The 21,571-nt window shown below is 34.8% G+C and overlaps 1 protein-coding gene across 1 annotated transcript in view; it reads left to right on the top strand.

The window, feature by feature from the left end:
* Positions 1-21,571, top strand: part of LOC111064432 (E3 ubiquitin-protein ligase RBBP6) — a 107,317-nt gene that overhangs the window by 7,816 nt on the left and 77,930 nt on the right. Inside the window, exons 4-10 of the mRNA XM_039435060.1 lie at positions 98-277; positions 2,867-2,981; positions 3,381-3,508; positions 5,080-5,228; positions 5,525-5,779; positions 7,737-8,136; positions 10,029-10,192. Coding sequence (XP_039290994.1) covers positions 98-277; positions 2,867-2,981; positions 3,381-3,508; positions 5,080-5,228; positions 5,525-5,779; positions 7,737-8,136; positions 10,029-10,192 — 1,391 coding nt within the window. The remainder of the gene's footprint in view (positions 1-97; positions 278-2,866; positions 2,982-3,380; positions 3,509-5,079; positions 5,229-5,524; positions 5,780-7,736; positions 8,137-10,028; positions 10,193-21,571) is intronic.

Here is a 21,571-nt window from a genome sequence, read left to right as displayed (position 1 = left end):
TCTGTGGTTTTATTTGAATAGGTGTTGATTCTGTATCTTCTATTGAATGATGATAATGAATGTTTACTTATCAAGTGTTGGTTGAATTTGATTGCAGAGAAAGAGCGGAAGCTGGCAACTCGTTGCCTGGAAGTTTGAAGCCATCTTATTACGATGAACTCGAACCGACGAATTCCAAGTTCTCGACGGCCATTGACCTGTCCAGTCTGGACGCTAGCGAAGATGACAAGATTATGGCAATGATGTCCCAATCCACCCTTGAGTATGATCCTTCTAAGTAAGTATAACTTGAATTGCTTTCTACCAAACTTGTCTTCACCTTTTTCATTCGAAATTTCTCGACTATAAGTTATACTGGATAAAACAGGTTTCTTGTTTTCTACCAATTTTTTTCTCTAGGCTATTCTATTTTTATTCGAAATATTTAGACTATACTCTGAATTAAACAAGTTGATATTTGGACAAATTGTTGCCAAAAATTGTGAAATCTCAGTATTTTCATGCAGAAAATTTTTTTTTTATTTTGGATTAGAAAAGGCATTGCGTATCATCTCTGGTGCAGCTTATCTGGAGCACTGTAAGCCACTATTCATAAATGAAAATATTATGACTTCCCACTTCATGGGATGGTGGATTCCAAACTCTTAATGAACGTGAGAAAGAACATTGACACTTATCATTGTAGAGAAGACATTCACAGCTACAATACAAGGAATAGAATCAGAATAGACGTGCCCTTTACAAGATTGAGCAAGATTTTGACTAGTCCTGGCCACTTATCTGTAAAATTTTTCAATATCCTCCCTATTACAGTCAGGGAACTACCAATTGTTTCATTCAGGAAAAGATTGGAGAATCTCCTTTTAAACAATCCTATATATTCTTTTTATGAGTTCCTTCATCTGCCTGTTTCGGATTATTTTTAGACTAAAGTTTGTTTGTTATGTCATGTCTCTTGTGTGAGGTCTGTTTTTATTAATTCTGGTACTAGTGAATAAGATTATTATTAATTAGGTCTGTGTCTATCAATTCTCATAGTGCCAATTTCATTTTTTGTAATGTTCGTTTTTTTTTTGTTTTTTTTGTTATAGTATTAATGACGTTTATCGACTTATATTTTTATTGACGTTTCCTATTGCATTGTTATTGCTTTAATGGAATAAAAGTATTCTTATACTTATGCCTACGATGAGCTTTGCTTGTGCGTGGGCAATGGGAAGTGCGAGGGTGAATTGTTATGAGATGATCAAATATCCATCCCTAATCGATGGGATTCGGCGGAATTTGAACCCGCGACCAGGCAGCACTAGCAGACTAAAGCGTGCAACGCCTTAGTGAACTCGGCTATCTGGCCGGCTATACTGGATATTTATTTATTTACAAAGACAACTCTTCAAGAGTATTTCACGCCCAGGTGATAATGAGGGGATGAATGACAATGTTTTGGGGATATATGACTGGATATATTCAAATTGACAACTCTGCATCGACGTTGATGTATTGACTGCATCTACTATAGCTTGAAGCGTGCAGCTTGAACAGTTTTAAGAGTGTGATGACATTGAATGCGTATATGTGCAAGTGCACGCTTGGTTATGCATGACCAAGCGTGCAGATGAGAAACAAACTATGGAAAGAGCAAGTAGGACACTCAAACTGAACATTCTGGTTCCGTTCAGTGTGAGCAGCTGCATGCACGTCACAACGTGTTTGTATGGTTCTTTCTAGATTTTGTTTTTCGGCTCATAATCTCGGTGCATGATCTGACGTGTACTTGCACATATACGCATACAATGTGGTCACATCCTAAGACTGTCTACATAAGAGTGTGTGGACTCTCCTTAAGAGAGTGTCAAGTTATAAGCTTTTATTGACCGAGCGAATTGAGGTTTAAGATTCAAGTCGACGGTTTGGCATTTCTCTTAATGTTCAAATGTTTATATGTTGCGCATTTACAGCGAAACGCGGTAATAGATTTTCATGAAATTTGACAGGTATGTTCCTTTTTTAATTGCGCGTCGATGTATATACAAGGTTTTTGGAAATTTTGCATTTCAAGGATAATATAAAAGGAAAAAGGAGCCTCCGTCATACGCCAATATTGGAGTAAAAATCAGACTATAGAATTATTCATCATGAATCAGCTGACAAGTGATTACACAGATGTGTGAAGAAGCCAGTCTATTGCTGTATTTCCATAAGGTCTATAGTTTCAATCAGGTAGGCCTACTTGTGGATGAGAATCTACTAGTAAAAAGAACATGCTTTCAGTAATCAGAGCGCCTCCAGAAATTGTGAAAACCAGGCCTGAGTTTGAATGAGTTTATTGATTGTAGTCCTGAGTTTATTGTTTGCTGATGTCTGATGAATGGGAATTGAGGAACACTGACTAAAATGAACAATAATTTCGATCAATGGCTGTGATATAATACTGGTTGTGGAAAGCTGGATTCGCACAAGACAGTGAACAGTGAAAATATAATTCTCATGAGTTGGACTATTCCCACTCAGCCCGGCATATTGAGTATGAATGATACCATTAGAACTTATGGCTATTATATTTTCACAGTTACTGTAGTGTGCGAATCCAGCTTTATAATCAGTAGTGGTTGTGTTTGAAATGTGTCTCAGAATAATTAAATCTTTATTTACTCAGTTGGAAGAATACCTTGAAACTAATTAAATTAGTTTTAAACTAATTAAAATTTTGATGTACTACTTCTCAGTCTCATTCCAGTTACGTCTTGAAACTAATTCGATGTACTACTGTACTTTGAAGTTACATTAATTCAAATCTTGAAATTAATTTGATGTACTAATTTCCAGTAACATTTCAAAACTTATTATTTGATTTACTTCTTTTCAGTTACATTCGTATCAGAGGTTCAAATCAAGTTGGCGAGGTTCCATTAAATTATCGTTGTTACAAGTGCCACCAGCCAGGTCATTGGATCAAGGATTGCTCATTGAATGCTTTACAGGTAATTCTTACCCATGCATTTTACAATGTGCTTCATTGTAAAAAAGAATAAATGAATAAAAATAAATGCTTATTTCCAATCTTCATAATTATTGGCATGGAAATGTGGTTGTTGAATTCGATTACACAATCACGTTGAAGAGTTTTATTGATCAAACAGTATAGTTTGTAGTTCTTTGCACTCTTATGAACCATCTAGATTCGAAATTGATCATTCATTTCCGATTTGACCTTTTCTTGAATGATTTTATAAAGTGACTGTACTATACTTTACATTAAACAAATATTTTGTTTATGAAATCCTAGAACACAAACTTAATCTGCTTGATATTTTTGTTAATCTCTTTAAAGTTTGACTTCTTGTATTAATTTCTTTTTCTGATTTTGTTGCTAATTTCAGGAAACTAGCGTGGAAATAAGAAAGAGTACAGGCATTCCTCGAAGTTTTATGGTACCAGTTGATGGTCCAACAGTGCCAGGCGCCATGATGACCCCAACTGGACAATTCGCTGTTCCACAGCTCGACCAGTAAGTCATTTGCTCGATTTCATATCTAGTTTTTCCCGGTTATCTGAAGAAAAAATCATTTCTCGTAGGACAGATTGAATTGTTGGTTTTGGTTTACGAAAAAAGCTTGATACATAAATAGATTATTATTTATAATTTTTAACTGACTGGTCTGGTTGAACTTGATTCCAAAGGTGCCTACAGATTTACGCGCCGCGAACATGAGCAATTCACTTTGAATCAGCTGATGCCAAGCTTTTTATATCTGTATCTTACCGTTTCTGTAAAAATACAGATATAGTCAGCTGATTAAAAGTGAATTGCACATGTTCGCGGCGCGTATATCTGTACGCACCTTATTAGATTTAATTCCTAGTCCACACTATCGCCAAGTCGCTTGTCAAGCTGATAAGCTTGGCGACGTTGGTCTTGTCATCCACACTGCAATGTGGGTCAAGTGGGAGAGGGGGCTCTTATTGACTCAACTTCGCCCACATCACTTTTAATGTTGTAAAGTGCAAAAGACATCCATCCATCTATCTATCAATGTGACCATTTGTGGATGCTCGGCTGGCCACTCGCCTTCCCTTGCCTGGCCCTGGCTCGACAAAAATCGGAGCGATGGCAAGCGAAGGCCAATGAAGGCGAGCGCTGGCAAAGTAGGCATCCACACTCTTGCGCTCGTCGTCATTTGTACGTACTTGTTGAGAGTGTAGATGCGGCGTTAGTGATGTCATCATACTATCGCCCGGATCTTGCAACTCACTACAATCCAACTCTCCAATTTGCGCAGAATCACGATTCTTCAACCTTCTCCCACTATATCTCAAAACTGTTGAAAGCAAACGATTGTTTGTCTCGGAATTAAAAAAATATTTGATTGTAAGGCCATACTATACAATGATGATTCAATGATTTTATTACAGCCAGAAAATACATACAGTACACCAGGCCATGGCATTACAATAAAATTACAAACAGAATTACAATAACAATACATAAATAAAGATAATAAACAACATGCAGTGCAAGAGCAGGCTTCAAAGCTATTCGGTTTTTCACAAAAACTTACAAGTTTAGTTTACTAAACTAAACTTGATTACAAACACAGAGGAACATACTTATCAACATTTGCAGAGTCTTATTATTAATATTTGACAATTCCCCGGTCTATTGACGGCGGTGAAGACCTAAAAAAGTGAAATTGAAACTACAGATAAAAATAGTTTGTAATTTACTGTTGAAAATCTAAACATGTGAAAAACAAATGATAATAGTTTTAATTTGAGTTTCTGTATGAACCTGTAGTAATATTAAGAGACCAGTCGGTCGCATCAAATCACCCATCTACGTAGTTCTCAACTCTAGTTTCAAGATTTATGCATACCACCCCACACAGGCTAGGCCTCGGGGCGTTTTTGTTTTATTCATTCATTTTAAAGGAACCTTATCTTCATGTTAAATCATTATTTTACTGTACATTTATATGTTTCGATGATAAGAAACAGATTTTCCTGTTATTGTACTGTTCTTGGATGAATAAAATATTTTTCATTCCAATAGAATATGCATATTTTTGTTTAATTTTGCAGTCAAGCATACAAGGAAGGCAAGAAGCCGGTTGCACAGACTGACATGGAAAAGCCGGCGATTCCTGAAGATTTGCTGTGCTCACTGTGCAATGACCTGCTCACCGATGCTGTCATGATACCTTGCTGCGGCAATTCCTTCTGTGACGATTGTAAGTCCATTTCTACTATACATTTATTCTGTTAGGGGAAAACATAGTGCAGCGGCGATTTAGAATGTATCAGGCCAGGATAGCCGAGACGACTAAGGCGTTACATCCTTCTGTCTTTTAGCGCTATTTGGTCGTGGGTTCGATTCCCGCCGGTAGGCATGGACTAATTTCTGAGATATTCCAAGAAATGTGCACATTTCTGCAATATTGCAATAACCATTATGCGCATATGAACTTGAGACCGGTTGCATTGGGCGATACCACTATATAATGTTTTACTCTCTGCTGTTTTCCAGGCATCAGGACAGTTCTGCTGGAATCTGAGAACCATCAGTGCCCCGACTGCAAGGAATGCAGCGTGTCTCCAGACACACTGATTCCGAACCGGTTTCTGCGCACCAATGTGAACAACTTTAAGAGTCAGACGGGGTACAGCCGGAGTCAGGCTGCCCCCCTGCAGTCGAGCAAGGATGCTGCTCCGCCCCCTCAGACTAGCCAACCGACACAACCTGATCCGTCTTATCAGGCTAGTGCTGCAACCACGGCGCAAGGTTGGTCTACTTATTCTAAATTATGAATTAATTCTACTTATTATTCAAGGTAGCAAGGTTAGTCTACTTGCAAACATTCCGTGGTTGAAAAACGATAATTGTCGTAAATTTTCAATGATCTTTACAAATTTGTATTATTCTTTAGTTGTGGAACTGGAATAACTATTATACCTTTTTTAAATATCTAGTTGAGGAACTGTAATGATTTTTACCTTTTATAACTATCTGTTTTCAAACACCGAATTCCATTGTTAACTACTTGTGAAGTAGCCTTCTATTGAAGTACTCATAACGGGCTTTGATAATGGCTGTTTTCACACTCACCGATTGTCGACCGACACTCAAAATTGTTTAATGATTGCCTGAGAATCAGCTTAGCCAATCAGAGGACAGTTCTGAGTATTGGCCGACAATCGGTGAGTGTGAAAACGGCCAGTAGAGTACTGAAGTACTAAAAACTGCTACCGGTACAAACAATGAAATATTTATGCAGCTCTATCTAGGATTTACCAGATGTAAACATCCAGATGTATTCGTCTAAAATGAACTACTTTATTTCAACATTAAGTAGGCCTAATTGTTTTCCAATATAAATTGCTAGTATAAAATACTATCAATCTGAGTTATTATCAATTCAAGTGAATTAATTATAAATATTATCAATTAAGTTATCAAATATATTAATTTTAGTTTCCAATCTTAGTTCTTGATGTATTGTAGTTTCTGTTATTCTCTTTGTGAAAGCGTTATTTGTTATTAAGAATTCTTGAGAAGAATGATAGTTGTTTAAATATAAAGAAAATAAAAATCTCATTACCCTTTTTTTGAAATATTTTATTTTATGTGATGAAATATTTCAAAAAAAGGGTACTGAGATTTATATTTTCTTTATATTTATATTACAAGTAGCCGTATACAGAAAAGAGATGATAGTTGTTGTTTGTAGAATAGCTTGTTGAAAGAATTCGAGCCTTATTTAAAATAGTATATTTGAATAAAAATAATTTTTTCAGAGATTATACAAGAAGTGATTGTTAGTCATTCTGTGATTAGATTGAGGAGGGGACTTTTACATATTTTCCCCCATACTCCCCTTTGTCTTTTTTCGAACTTTTATGTTTCTTCTTGTATCTATTTTGTAAAAATCTTTTATAATGATTGGAATAGCTAATCTTTATATTTCTATCATTCTTTCTGTCCGTAGTCCATTTGTTTTTGCAATCTCTTCTTGTTATTTATTTCATCTCCTTCATAAATATTGTAATAGCTAAAATTTATTTTTCTCGTCATTTATCTCCTTAGTCCATTTGTTTTTGCAATCTCTTCTTGTTCTTTATTTCATCTCCTTCATAAATATTGTAATAGCTAAAATTCTTGTTTCTCGTCATTTATCTCCTTATTTGCTTTTGCAATCTGCAATCTCTTTCTCTTCCTTACCTTTCTTTTATCATTGATTTCTTTCTCGTCACCGTTAATAGATATCTATTTTTTCTCCAACATTTATTTCTCCCGTTCTTCTTCTGGCTCATATTCCCATGTGTACCAGTATCATAGCCAAGATTTAAGAAATAGTCAAGACTACAGATGAAAATTACTGAGATATTGTAATTATTTAAAATTGTTGAATAGTAGCGCTCATCGAATTTCCATCTAGCTGTTTACCCTGTTGTCAATATTTGCAGTAGCAGAAGTCTTCGGGGTGAATTACAGCATTTAATTTGGATTTTCGTTTAATAATAATAAATAGTCAAGACCTGATGAACTGAGAATCCTCCCTTGAACTGAAAACCTTGAGAACTTTTCTCCCAAAAGAACCCTTGAAAATCTTCTTTCCCAAAGAACCCTTGAGAATCTTCTTTCCCAAAGAACCCTTGAGAGCCTTTTTCTACTGTCCTGCCCGATTCCAGCTGTTCGATTCTCGTTAAGTTGAGCACGCGGTTGGTAATTTCTGTTGCAGCTGTTTCTGCCCCTTCAGCTGTTGCAGCTGAAATCAGCCGACCGCAGTCGTCTTCCCCTAGCACAACGAGTCCGGTCGAAGTCACCACTCCCCCGCCCGCCTCGGGAGGCCAACCCATCCAGGAAATCGACTCAATGCACATGCGCAGTAGTCACTATCATCACCCGAAGGACGACCGGCCTCCTCACGGTCATTCATCGCGGTCTCACGATCACCACCACTCTTCTTCCTCCTCTGCCTCCTCCTCTCATCACCAACTCCTCCTCCCCACTCCTCATCCTCCTCCTCGTCCAATCACCACTTTCCGATTCCTACCACCAATTGTGTGCCTCCAGGTGTGTCGCTCGACGAGGTGGTGGTGTCCGGCGAGATCGCCCTCAAGCCGAGTATGCGCCCGATGATGCCTCATCAGTGAGTCTCAAATTATTTATTTACAACACGATAGTACACCTGAAAGAGCTGTTATTGGAACTGAAGTTATTGATTAATACAGTAAAATACTGACAGATCTAGCTAACCTATCTCTGTTATAATATGCATCAATGATGCCAAGAGAAGATGCGGCACATGATGCCTAATTAGTGACTGAAATGATTCATGTATTTATTTATGTACTACCTGAACGAGTTGTTATTACAACTTATTACAAATTGAATGATAGTCTACAGTAAAATCCTGATAAAACCAATCTCTAATGCATAAAAAATGTCAAGCAGAATATGTGACCTATGATGCCTAATCAGTTAGTCCAAAATTATCAATAAATAATAATAATAATAATTTATTTGCCAAAAACAAAATTACATTATAAAACTTACTATAATTTAAATTATACAATACAATTCGAATAATTTAAGTTTTTTACAATAGAACAAAATAAATATTACTTGTTGGCACAGCCGGCAAGGAAAACCTGAGCGCCTGCTGCGAGTTCAAAAGCTGAAAATCAACTATTACATTCGTGGAGACAAATAAAGAATAACAAATATAATAAGAATTTCGGTTTTAAGACAGAGTACAATTGATGAATTTTCTGTGATTTTACATAAATACAGTTTAATACCGATAAATTTATGCATCAAAGATTATACATCATTAGTAGGTATGTCTGAAAAAATTTATAACTAGGTTCAGTAAATTCATGGTCATACTAGTCTCTCTCATAATGTGCATCAAAGATTTGAAGCAGAGTATGCAGTCCTTGACGCCTCATCAGTATATTATTTATCGTCAATGATGTTGTATCGTCTGCATGACAGTTGCTATAAGGTAAACACACGAAAAACTTTTCAAGGTGCAGGATATTTAATCCTAATTCGAGTTGAAATATGCAGAAATATGTTGTTTGTCCAAAGATAGACGATTTTGCTTCTTGCCTCATTATTTCAATAAGCTTCATCCTTCTAATAACGCTCTTTGTGTGCACTCACACCCTTAACTAGAAACTCATAGATTCATAATGGATTTTCGTTATCTCAATGATGGTTGTGATGATTTCAATATTTAAGGAAGGTGTGTACAGACTTGAGCGCCACTAACACGCGCATTTCGCTTCGTCAGCTGATGTTATGCTTGTTATATTTGTATAGAAATAGTAAGATACAGAATAATAATAAACATAGTATCAGCTGATGAAAAGCGAAATGCTCGTGTCGCATAAGTCCACGCAGCTTTACGAACAATCAGAACTAAAGAATAGTAGCATACTACTGTCCACCGCTCGTAAGTTGGCCTCTGTAAGGAATGCAGTCGATCTATTTTTAGACGTGACGTAAGGCACTAGAGAGTCAGGCAGCGAGTACACAAACTCTATGATCTATTTGCCTTCGCCAAATTTAATTGAGTAATTTCCATCCCACCAAATTTGTAATTTTAACCAGCGATCTAGTAAATAAACTAGTATTTAACCAGCGAAAAGTAAAATTACATCCTAACATTTTTATTGGTTTCATTAATGCTTTATTAGTCCGGCTTTATTAGTGAGCAGGGTTTGTAGTTACACTACCGTAGTCACACTCATTCATTTCCCTTCTCCACCTCAGACTTCGGAGCCAATTTATGAGCGGTGGACAGTATGAGAATATTGTAAATTGGTCACAAAATTTATAAAATGGAAAAACATAACGTTCTTTCTGGAATGTTATATGAATAAAAATTCGGGAAGAACAGTTTTGGGCTGTGCCTGTTGGTATTCCCACGATTAATCTAATGTATAATTGAGTATATTGAAACATTAAATGAATATTGTAAAAAGTAGTGTTTGAGTAATTGGATACTTTGAAATGTTTGCAGCCAGAGATTGCCGATGGAGGAACGCTCCGGTACACCGACCGTGGATGAGGGGAGTGGCATCCCGGGAGTGGTAGGGGGTCATGTCATGCCCGACACCAGTCTCCCCCCTCCCATGCCCGTGCAGACCACCTATCAGATACCATCCTACCCGCCGCCTATTTACGGTAATCATTTACACATTTCTTAGAATATTTAAATACTGACGGCGCACAAGTTGTTTTTTGACGGTAGTGCTATTTTGTAATTGAAAATATTTATTTTATCAATTTGTATTGTAACCTGCCCCAGATGGGGGTAGAAGATCCCTAACTACAGTCGAACCTCTGTATAACGAATTCGATTATCCCGAGAAAAAATTATCTCGTTATCGAGAGGTATTCGTTATTGAGATGTTCTGTCAAGAAAACTTCCACGATCCTATGGATCTTAAAATATCGTATCACGGCGGTAAATAAATTAATATGGTAGCCTACATAAAACATATCATCGCGAACGTAGGTAGGGTACCTATTAGGCCAATATTAATATGGAAATTTGAAAATTCATGCTGTTGAAAAAAAACATGTTTTTTGAATATTTGTAGAACGTAATAAGCAAGTAAACTTACCAATTGCCTGATAATTTTGAAAGCCTCTAGAACTTCTTGATCTGACGAATTCTTCTCCTCAGGTTCGTCACAGTCATCATCATCATCATCATCATCATAGTCAGTTCAAAGAATTGAATTGTTGAATTGTGTGACAAAAGCAAGAATGGGAAAGTCCAGTCGTTCACCTTCCTGGTCCACAATAATGACAAGCTCTTGGAATTCAATTTTCAGTAACTTGCATTCAATTTCCGACCTGTGTTTTACCTTCTATTGACTGTCTACCACTCTATCTTCTTCCTACCTGAATCGCCATTATTTTTAGTCTATTGACCTTTCTGCTGAAATTAAAAATTCCTTGAAAATGACCGTCTGCTTCCTATACACACTACACTTTGTATGTTGAAGTCAAGAGAAAGCTTTGTTGTTGAGAGGTCCGAAATTCGTTAAATAGAGGTAAATAAGCAGCAAAAACTCTAAAATATCATGGGACCAGGTAAAAATTCGTTGTGTAGAGGATTTCGTTAAGTGGAGGTTCGTTATAGAGAGGTTCGACTGTATTTTGAAGGAGTCATGGGAACTTGAGCAACAACGACTATCTGCTAGGTGATTCATTTCTAATTTATTAAGTAATCCATTTTGAACAAAACAAAATACACTGAACATTATTTAAACAAAAGTTTGAAAAGAAACTACATGACCAATAAGATTTTGTTAACCAGATATTATGAAACTTACATGAAAAACCTTACGAAATTTACTACAACTAATGATTGATTACTAATTAGGGTCTCGGACGGGTGAAAGTTCTTATAAAGAGCTATAATTTTGGCACTCACCCACAGCCGACATAAGTTAGCAGAATCTTATTGTCGCTGCAATAATACTACTTTCTCTCTAAATTATATTTTCACACTAAAGTCCAACTACGGAAATTGTCATTTTAATATCAGGGTCTTTTCTCCTGAAAAATCTTGAATCTAAAACACAAAAAATCAATCAATAAAATAAGTACTTAAATCCTACCCATGTCACAGTATATTATTATGTTAATAAATGAATTTATTTGAAGAGTGCACCGTAGTCTGCTTGATCTTTTGGAACTCAGCGCCCTTATTTATGGACAGTAATTCATGTTCTATTATGTTATTGGAGAGAGTATCCAATTCATCAGGGCAGTTGATTTTTATTTTTTTAATTATCAAAATAACTTTTAGTTTAAATTTTATGTGGGTTCCTAATAACATTCTCACTGTACCGGGCATGTTTACTGTTACTGATATGTGTGAATCTAATTGTAGTAAATTTTCTATTGTTAGAGCACTATTGCTTCCATTATCTTCTCCTCAGAACAATATTACATAACGCTTGTTCTAGGACAAGGGTTAGGCTGGGTCTACCTACACTGGTTAGTCTTGACAAGACTATAGTGAGGTCCACGTTATAATGGCAGTGAAGAAAGATAGGAGAAAAACGTTGCCAAGTCTCTCCATTTTGCCACTGAGTGTACACAGCTGTTACTCAATTCATCCCATTAAATTTGATCTAATAATATTTTTATTTTTTTTATATTTTTTTTATTTATTTATTTATCTACAATGCAAATAACACTAATGTAATAACATTGAAAGATAAAATAATAAGGTAGTACTTGTGCTATTTTTCTTCCAAATTTATAGATAACAAAGTCCAAGATAAGGCTAGAATCTCACGTGTACAATTTTTATAAAATTTTGGTCCAAAATAAACATTAAAACTATAAATTTTGAAAAATAATCAATTTAATGTCAAATAAATCAAGAATATATATTTTTCATGATTTGATTCAAAAATTTGCTTCCATAACTGAGATCAGATTTTATTATTATACAGACCTGAAATGGCGGCTAATTTAAAAAGCTGTGATATACCAATCTGAATTCCAAAACAACAGAAATTAAGCTATTTGGTAGGTATTCTATTCAAATTTCTTTTAAAAATAATAGAAAAATAGAAAGCCTATTTAAATTAAGTAATTTCAATGAAAATAATTATTCTGAAATAAACTTTCAATATTATTTATACCGGTACGAGTAGGTATAACCTATACGTGTAGGCTAACTGAAGCATGGATGAAGTCTAGGATAGTTAGTTATCAACTTTTAAAGTATCATTTCAGGTATTTTAATTTGTGTTTCTCATACGGTAATGTCTAAAAATTATTCAATTGTTTCAAATATTAATTTTAAATCAATTATAAGACTTGTTTATTAAGGTATCTTGATAGAATGAAGAAAAAATGGCGGCTGAGAATTGTTTGTCCACTTTTGTACAGTCACTGTCAAAAGTAAAAATAAAATATTCTGGCAAACAGACAACATTGCAAAGCTAGAGAGAGATAGCGCTATCTTCTTTGTTGTATGATAGAAAAGGACAGCAACAGTATTGCCAATCCTACACTGCCATTATAACGTGGACCTCACTATAGTCACGTTTAGTCGCAATACTTCACATAGTTGCTTATGAAGACATGTCTAATTGCAATGACTAATTAGTGTGAGCTGCGTCACAAGCAGCTATTGTGACTAAACGTGTCTGATCATGTCTTGTCTTGACTAACTGGTGTGCGCCAAGCCTTAAGAATAATTAATGATGTTTAATAAAAATTATTTTGTAAAGTGTCATTTTTTGTGTCTATGGTATCAATTGACACTTGGTCAATTATACAGGGTGATTATAAAAGTACTTAACAACTTTGAAAGTACATAAATATTTATTGAAATTCAATCAATCAATAGTTTATTTTTCCTTCATACAATGCATACATGAATGTCTATAATTACATAAATACAATTGACAATAAATTAACAAAATAAGTTAACAGTAAAATAGTATTATTATTAAATACGGAAAGTCCCTGAGAAGGTTAAAAACCTGAGTTATTACTAAAAAATTACTAACATAATTGAGAAAGGTGTCATTTTGTTACAAAACACTTCAAGTTTAAGGTGTGGGTGTTATTTAAGTTCGATGTGACAGCCGTTGGTAATGCGACATACATCCCACCGATAATCGATTTCTTGCCACTCTCGTACCAGCATATCAGGCGTAACTTGTGCAAACGCAGCGATGTGATTGTGATCCGATTTCGGAGGTCATTTAGATTGTCTGGTAGAGGCGGAACGCAAACCTTATCCTTAATTAAACCTTGATGAAACCCTAAATAAAGAAATCCATCGGTGTTACATCCGGTGAGCGAGGTGGCCATGCAATCCAGCGAAGTTGAAAGCAATTGTCTAGAAAATCCCGAACTTCTTCGTGGAAATAAGCTGGTGCTGGATTTCTTCCTGTGGGGTTTCATTAAGGATAAGGTTTATGCTCCGCCTCTACCAGACAATCTAAATGACCTCCGAAATCGGATAACAATCAAATCGCTGCGGTTGCACAAGCTACGCCTGATATGCTGGTACGAGTGTGGCAAGAAATCGATTATCGGTGGGATGTATGTTGGATCCAACGGCTGTCACATCAAACAAATAACACCCGCACTTTAAACTTGAAGTGTTTTGTAACAAAATGACACTTTTCTCAATTCTGTAAGTAATTTAAATAAATATGTATGTGCTTTCAAAGTTGTTAAGTCCTTTTATAATCACCCTGTATTTCAAAACGACCTTTATCTATGTTCAGTTATGTGTTTGTAACTCCTTCAAATGATTTTTGTGAAATGTGTCCTTTTTTCTGTTGTGTCGAATAAAAATACTTGGCCAGTTATATTTCAGAATGACCTTTATATATGGTCAGTGATATTTTTGAAACTCCTTAAAATTATTTTGATAAAAGTGTCCTTTTTGTGTTTATGGTTATCGAATCACATTAATTTTGCATTCTTTTGAAGACTGTATTATCTGAAACTTTTTGTGCCGGTTGCACAACAGCCGGTTTAACACCGTGATTAATTCCACGAGAACCAATCAGAGAAGCCGTCTTTTCAAAACGCCTTCTCTGATTGGTTCTCATGAAATTAATCACGGTTAAAATTTAACCGGCTGTTTTGCAACCGGGCCTCTGTGTTGCATATCTATTATTTTTTACTATTACTTTCAAACTTTAATTATAAAACATGAAGTGAAAAATGCACTTACTATTAGCAGTGAAGCTCGTTTCGACACCTGGTGTAGGTAATCATCAAGCTGGGCGTACACCGGTTAGTCAAAACAAGACTAGTCACGTTTAGTCACAATACTTCACATAGTTGCTTGTGACAGAACTCACATTGATTAGTCATTGCAATTAGACATGTCTTCATAAGCAACTATGTGAAATATATTGTCACAATATTTCACATAGTTGCTTATAGAGACATGTCTAATTGCAATGGCTAATCAGTGTGAGTTTCGCCATAAGCAACCATTTGAAGCATTGTGACTAAACGTGACTAGTCTTGTCTTGTCTTGACTAACTGGTGTGTGCCTAGCCTTCAGACTGAAGAAAATAACTGGAGTGTCAAGGCTTTATAGTGTTACTGCTAATTGTGCATTTTGCACTTCATAAGTGATTTAAAATTGAAGTCTGAATTTTTCCCTTAGAATGAGTGTTTCGCTCTACAGATACTTTTTAAAAATGTCCATATTTGAAGTGAGAAAAATATGTCTGCGACGGACTTGAAGAAGCGAGCAGCAATCTTATTGTTGTAAAATTATAAGTTTGACTTAATATATCTAATTGAATATATCATGAATAGATTGTTTCATCGAATTGATGAAATAAAAAACACATAATATTGTCGAATTCTACAGTTTTATTTGGTACAGGACCATGGTTTCGTGACCACACAGGTCACATTTTCAAGCTGTCTTGAAGTCTTCAAGTCTTTCAAGACTTCAAGTCAGATTGAAAGACTTGAAGACTTCAAGTCAGCTTCAAAATGTGACCTGTGTAGTCACGAAACCATAGTCCTGTACCAAATAAAACTGTAGAGTTTGACGATATGTGTGTTTTTAATTCATTATGGATCGGTTCTACAACATCGACAGTGACTCAGTCGAATTTTCATCGAATCAAATTCAAAAGTCACTCAGGAACAACTTTGATCACTCTTAATAATTGTATTGGATTATCGCTTTTTATTTAGGCTACTCATGATATCATTGACTACCAAACAGTTCAGATTAAAATAATTATTTTCTATTTTACTTGAAACTTGAAGCTAAAAGAGTTAAAAATTTCATCAGTTTAGATTCCATCTTGGAACAGTTTAGATAGATTGTGATTTTTATCATTTATAAAACTGTGTTTAGACGGAAAAGGAAAATCCCGACCCTGCTACCTATCCCGTCCTTCCATTGGCCAAAACCATTGGTACTATTCTTCCTGGAATAATAGAGGTACAGAACTGATGAATGGAACATTGTCAAGATTCGAGTATTGCTGTAGTAAAGTTGTAATACTGTATTGTAACGTTTAGAATTGAATCTAATTAAAAATATTGCCTGTGGATCAGAATCCACGTTAAGCTTCCTCACATCTCGCTTAATAATCATAATTTTTTCCATTATCTCACATAAGTTTAGGGGTAACCGTCCACTGGAACCGTATTCAACCGATCCGTTCGGCCGTTGGATCGGACGAATCTGCCGGCCGTTAATTCGACCGAATATGGTCGTCCATTGGAACCGTTTATGTCAGTCTAGTTGCCAATTATTGAATTAACTACTATCATAGCCACCAAAATTTTTCACAAACAATGATTATATTGAGATTTTGAAAATTGAATAAATAAATATCCACTAGATTAGTTATTCATTATTAAGCAATCTTTGTTCACAGATTCTTTTGAACATCACAACGATGATATCTTTTTTCTCGCATATCCTACAATGGAACATGCTATTGAACCAAACTATCAACTTTTCATTGTTCATAGTTACAACTTCAAAAAACAAAAACAAACAAGACTGTGAAACAATTTTAGGTTAGGAACACTTTGTTGTCTCAGCTCGTCTAGCTAGTTCGGCCGGAGACGGCCGTGCACGGCCGTATGAATCTGTTGCAATGGACGAGCATCTATTCCTTTCTTTGTTGGGGGATCGTTCGGTAGTTTTCGATGCTAGTTTGGACGAAAACGGTTCTAGTGGACGGCTGACCTAGAACTTTACGGGGGATCAATATGAGCAAAAAGGTTGAGACTCATAAGATTTAAGTACGCTTTAATAATTTAGAAGATTCTGTAAATTCAGGATTCAGAAATACACAATTTTGTAAGCTCTAGTAAACAGTAAATTCTGTATTGTGAAAAATGGAATTGAATCAGTTTGATTCATCAATTATTAATTTATGCACTACCTCCGTGAACAAAGCCACAGTGCATTCTGGTGACGTCAGCACAGGTAGGGCTCCTACACCAATACAAATTTGTTGATTTCAGCTGATCTATATCAGCTAGTGTTTTTATTTGTGTAGGAGCCCTACCTGTGCTGACGTCACCATCAACCACCTGTCTTGCACTATGGCTTTGTTTACCGAGGTTGGGATTTTTGTTAGCCTAGATGAAGTAGGATGAAATTCAACTGCCTCATTTTTTGAAATTTGTGAATCAATTTTTGTCAGTGAGGGAACAAAACCCTTGTTATTTTGATTCAGATGTACAAACATTATTAGTGGAATAAAAATTAATTGATAAATTGCTTCTATTTGTTATTAGTAGTAGAGTAGAGAATGTTCAGAGTATAGAGTAATCTTTGAAATTAATATTTTCAATAAAATATATTTGAGAATTACTAGTAAAAGATGAATTTGGCGCCCTTAAAGAAATATTGTAACTATAACCTTCAATTAGTGTTTCGTATAAATCTAGAAAGGTATTTCCATTTCAGTCCATGATGATTGATGTTATAAAAATAAAGACATAATGAGACGGATTCTTCAAGAACCTACTCGATAAAGATTTTAGCCCATTATGTTGTTATCGTTTTGCTTGTCAGACCCATTGACCGGATAATATACACCTTTTCATAAATTACCATAATATTGAAAATAGTCTACAGGAGGTTTGGCCTTGTCAGAAAATGAATTTCCAATCAAGGATAATATTTTATTGATTACTGTCAATGAATCTTCAATATGTAGGTAAGATCATATTGAATAAAGTTCATTTTCATTCAATGTAATTCACATAGTTTGTGATTTGTTTCGGCTTAAAATTTTCCTATTTATTTGAATATTTTCCAAGTTTTTGATTATCAAGTGCTTTTTTGGTGTTATTTTGTGTCTAATCCATCTAAATTCAATTTTTTTGTGCCGTAGACCTATAAAATATATTTTTAAACTGAACATCTCTTTAAAGGATAGTGGAATATACATAACCTAATTTTGGACTGCATTATTTATCAAAATCGGTAGAGAAGCAGTTTTGGGCTAAGCCTGTTGCTTCTCTCCCAAATAATTCTGTCATGATTTATGTACCAGTAAATAAATAATCTTGATACGTATTGAAGATTCAACGAGTCATCAATGAATTATTATCCTGGATTGGAAATTCATTTTCAACCCTCCTTTCATCTCCTTTCAATGACTCCCAGATCTCTAAGGAAACGCTATTACAGATTCATTATTACTGTTGATTTTGTAGCTTTGTAATATGTGTTCTATTTTCTGTCTTCTTCATTTCCTTGTTGTTTGTGGTATTACTGTTACTTCTTTATTTAGGTGAACTGGATTCAGGGAAAATGCGATACAAGAGAAGAGGTAACAAGTAGTAATTGAGAAAACAAAACAAGCAATTTGGGATTTCTGTGGCACTGTGTTTGTTTTATTATCAGTGGCGTGCGGTCGTACATTATGATTAAAACAAAGATTATTTATTTTTGTTTTTACAATAAAAGTTTATTAGAAAAGTTTTCTCTCAGGTAAATGTTAGGAATTTGAGGGAGAATGTACCTTTGACGATTCAAAATGGATTGAGAGAAAATAGCAGTTATTTAAAAGAAAATATTTAATTAAAGATATACTTGATAACCATTAAGATGAATAACCATTCTGTTACGAATAGCTGTTATTTAAAAGAAATTTATTAGAAAAGTTTTCTCACAGGTACATGTTAGAAATTTGAGGAGAATTTACCTTTTACGAATAAAAATGGTTTGATATAAAATATATGTTATTTAAAAGGAAATTTATAATTAAAGATATATTTCTTATTAAAATAACCATTCTGTTTAGTGAATACAAACAAAAAATTTAAATCCTCCAACAAGATATATCGACATCAACAATTTCATAAAATGAATTATATTGTGCTTTATTTAGCTCCAATCTTGTTTACTGTATTTTTACTTACCTATATGAAATTTCTACATTCTAATTGCTTCTTATTTTTTGTTGTTCTTATACAATGATGTAGGTAATATATTATCAATGCCTAAATAAGTACAATTCAACTCCCAACTACGGGTTAGCTTTTGTTGTTGTTACAATTTTGCATATGAATTAGCTTGTTTTTGTTGATTAATACACCCGTACCAGTATTTAAAGAGCATTTTGACAAGTAAGATACGATTTGGCACTAAATTATTTTCGAACAAACTCCAAAGTCACATATCGTTTATCTTTTTTCAGATGTCATAAATCACTGTCTTATTTTGTTCCTTGGAAAATTAGTTAAAACAACCTATATGAAGATGATTATTTGATGGAAGTTAAACACCCCCGTTTGCATAGAAGTCTGTTAACTTTTAATCCTGAACCAATCAGAGAAGCCTTCCTCTCACTAATTGGTTTTCATGGAATTGAATCAACAGGCATTTGTGCAACCGGACCAATGTGCTGAAATAAGAATACCCTGGTGCCTAAATATCTAGAACAACTTTCAACCATTGAAATAACTAGTACTTCTGTGAATAGTAGACCTCACGCAGTATTCTCATCCACAAGTACCTGATTGAAACTATAGATCTTATGGAAATACAGCAATAGACTGGCTTCTCCACACATCTGTTTAATCACTTGTCAGCTGATTTATGATGAATAATTCTATAGTCTGATTTTTACTCTAATATTGGCGTATGAAGGAGGCTACTTTTTCCTTTTATATTATCCTTGAAATGCAAAATTTCCAAAAACCTTGTATATACGTCGACGCGCAATTAAAAAAGGAACATACCTGTCAAATTTCATGAACATCTATTACCGCGTATTTTAAATTGAAATAATTCTATTGTTGACGGTTTATAATTGAAAGACAAACTTTGATCTAAAAAACTTGGGAACGATGATAATTATTATTTCTTTAAATTGCATTAACTTTAAAAATTAGTTAGCTCAATCATCCACCGCGAGCAATTTTTTAAGTTAATACAATTTAAAGAAATAATTATCATCGTTCCCAAGTTTTTTTAGATCAAAGTTTGTCTTTCAAATTATAAACCGTCAACAATAGAATTATTTCAATTCAAAATATTTGACCGAGCGAAGTGAGGTCTAAGATTCAAGTCGACGGTTTGGCATTTCTCTTAAAGTTTATATGTTGCGCATTTACGGCGAAACGCGGTAATAGATTTTCATGAAATTTGACAGATATGTTCCTTTTTTAATTGCGCGTCGACGTATATACAAGGTTTTTGGAAATTTTGCATTTCAAGGATAATAGAAAAGGAAAAAGGAGCCTCCTTCATACGCCAATATTAGAGTAAAAATCAGACTATAGAATTATTCATCATAAATCAGCTGACAAGTGATTACACAGATGTGTGAAGAAGCCAGTCTATTGCTGTATTTCCATAAGGTCTATAGTTTCAATCCAGGTACTTGTGGATGAGAATACTGCGTGAGGTCTACTGTTCACAGAACTACTAGTTATTTCAATGGTTGAAAGTTGTTCTAGATATTTAGGCACCAGGGTATTCTTATTTCAGCACATTGGTCCGGTTGTACAATGATAATTATTTCTTTAAATTGTATTAACTTTAAAAATTAGGTAGCTCCATTCTTCACCGCTCGCCACTATACTATTGCACTTGTACGTCTTGTCTGTTAATGAATGGTTTTCAAGCTTTGGTAAAGGATGGTGAAAGTTCACTGGTAACGAGAGAATTTAACCATAATGACCTACTGACCTGAGTCATGTAAATATTTTCAATTCAGTTTCACAGCCGTTGAATTCTGGCAATATCTTCATGTCATTGATTCATAAACGTCTATAATTTGAAGAGAATATCTCGAGAAATTGACATCCTTTTTTTATTGAAACCCAATTGGTGTGTAGAGAATACTATAAAGTACGTTGGGATGAGGTCAGTTTATATCGTGTGGCACTAACTGAAACATACTTCAAAATTTGAATTTGACTCTTTAGGCCCTGTTGACACAGAGAGTGATCTGCGATCTTATAGATTCTTATATCTAAAGGTGCGTACAGATTTATGCGCCGCGAACATGAGCAATTCACTTTTAATCAGCTGATGCCAAGCTTTTTATATCTGTATCTTAACGTTTCTGTAAAAATACAGATATAGTCGATTGAAAGTGAATTGCTCATGTTCGCGGCGCGTATATCTCTGTACGCACCTTTAGAGAGCTCTTCAAGGAATAGCTATAGAAACCTATAGGATCGAAGTTCGCTTCCTGTGTGAACGGGCCGTTAAAACAAACATTAAAGCACTGTGTTTCACAACCACCTCCATAAATTGATTGCTACTTTAAATTGGTGATTTTGAGGAAGTATCACAATAACTAATGTAGCCTAATGATCTGTGTGAGATGAATATAACTGCAATTCTTTTAGGAAATTTCTAATGCAGTTGTATTTCATGACAACTTTTAGTTCTTTAAATCTCAGAAAATTGAACTCGTGGAGATGCTTCGAAGATTATTTATTTATTTATTTATTCGTGGACAGAATCACAAATCATATAAATATGATCAGGAAGGAACAACAGGCTTGGCCCAAATCTATTCCATTCCCAAGTTTTGATAAATTAAT

The sequence above is a fragment of the Nilaparvata lugens genome, chromosome 8, assembly GCF_014356525.2.
Source record: "Nilaparvata lugens isolate BPH chromosome 8, ASM1435652v1, whole genome shotgun sequence".
NCBI classification, from domain to species: domain Eukaryota; kingdom Metazoa; phylum Arthropoda; class Insecta; order Hemiptera; family Delphacidae; genus Nilaparvata; species Nilaparvata lugens.
This window is presented reverse-complemented; position numbering and strand designations above follow the sequence as displayed.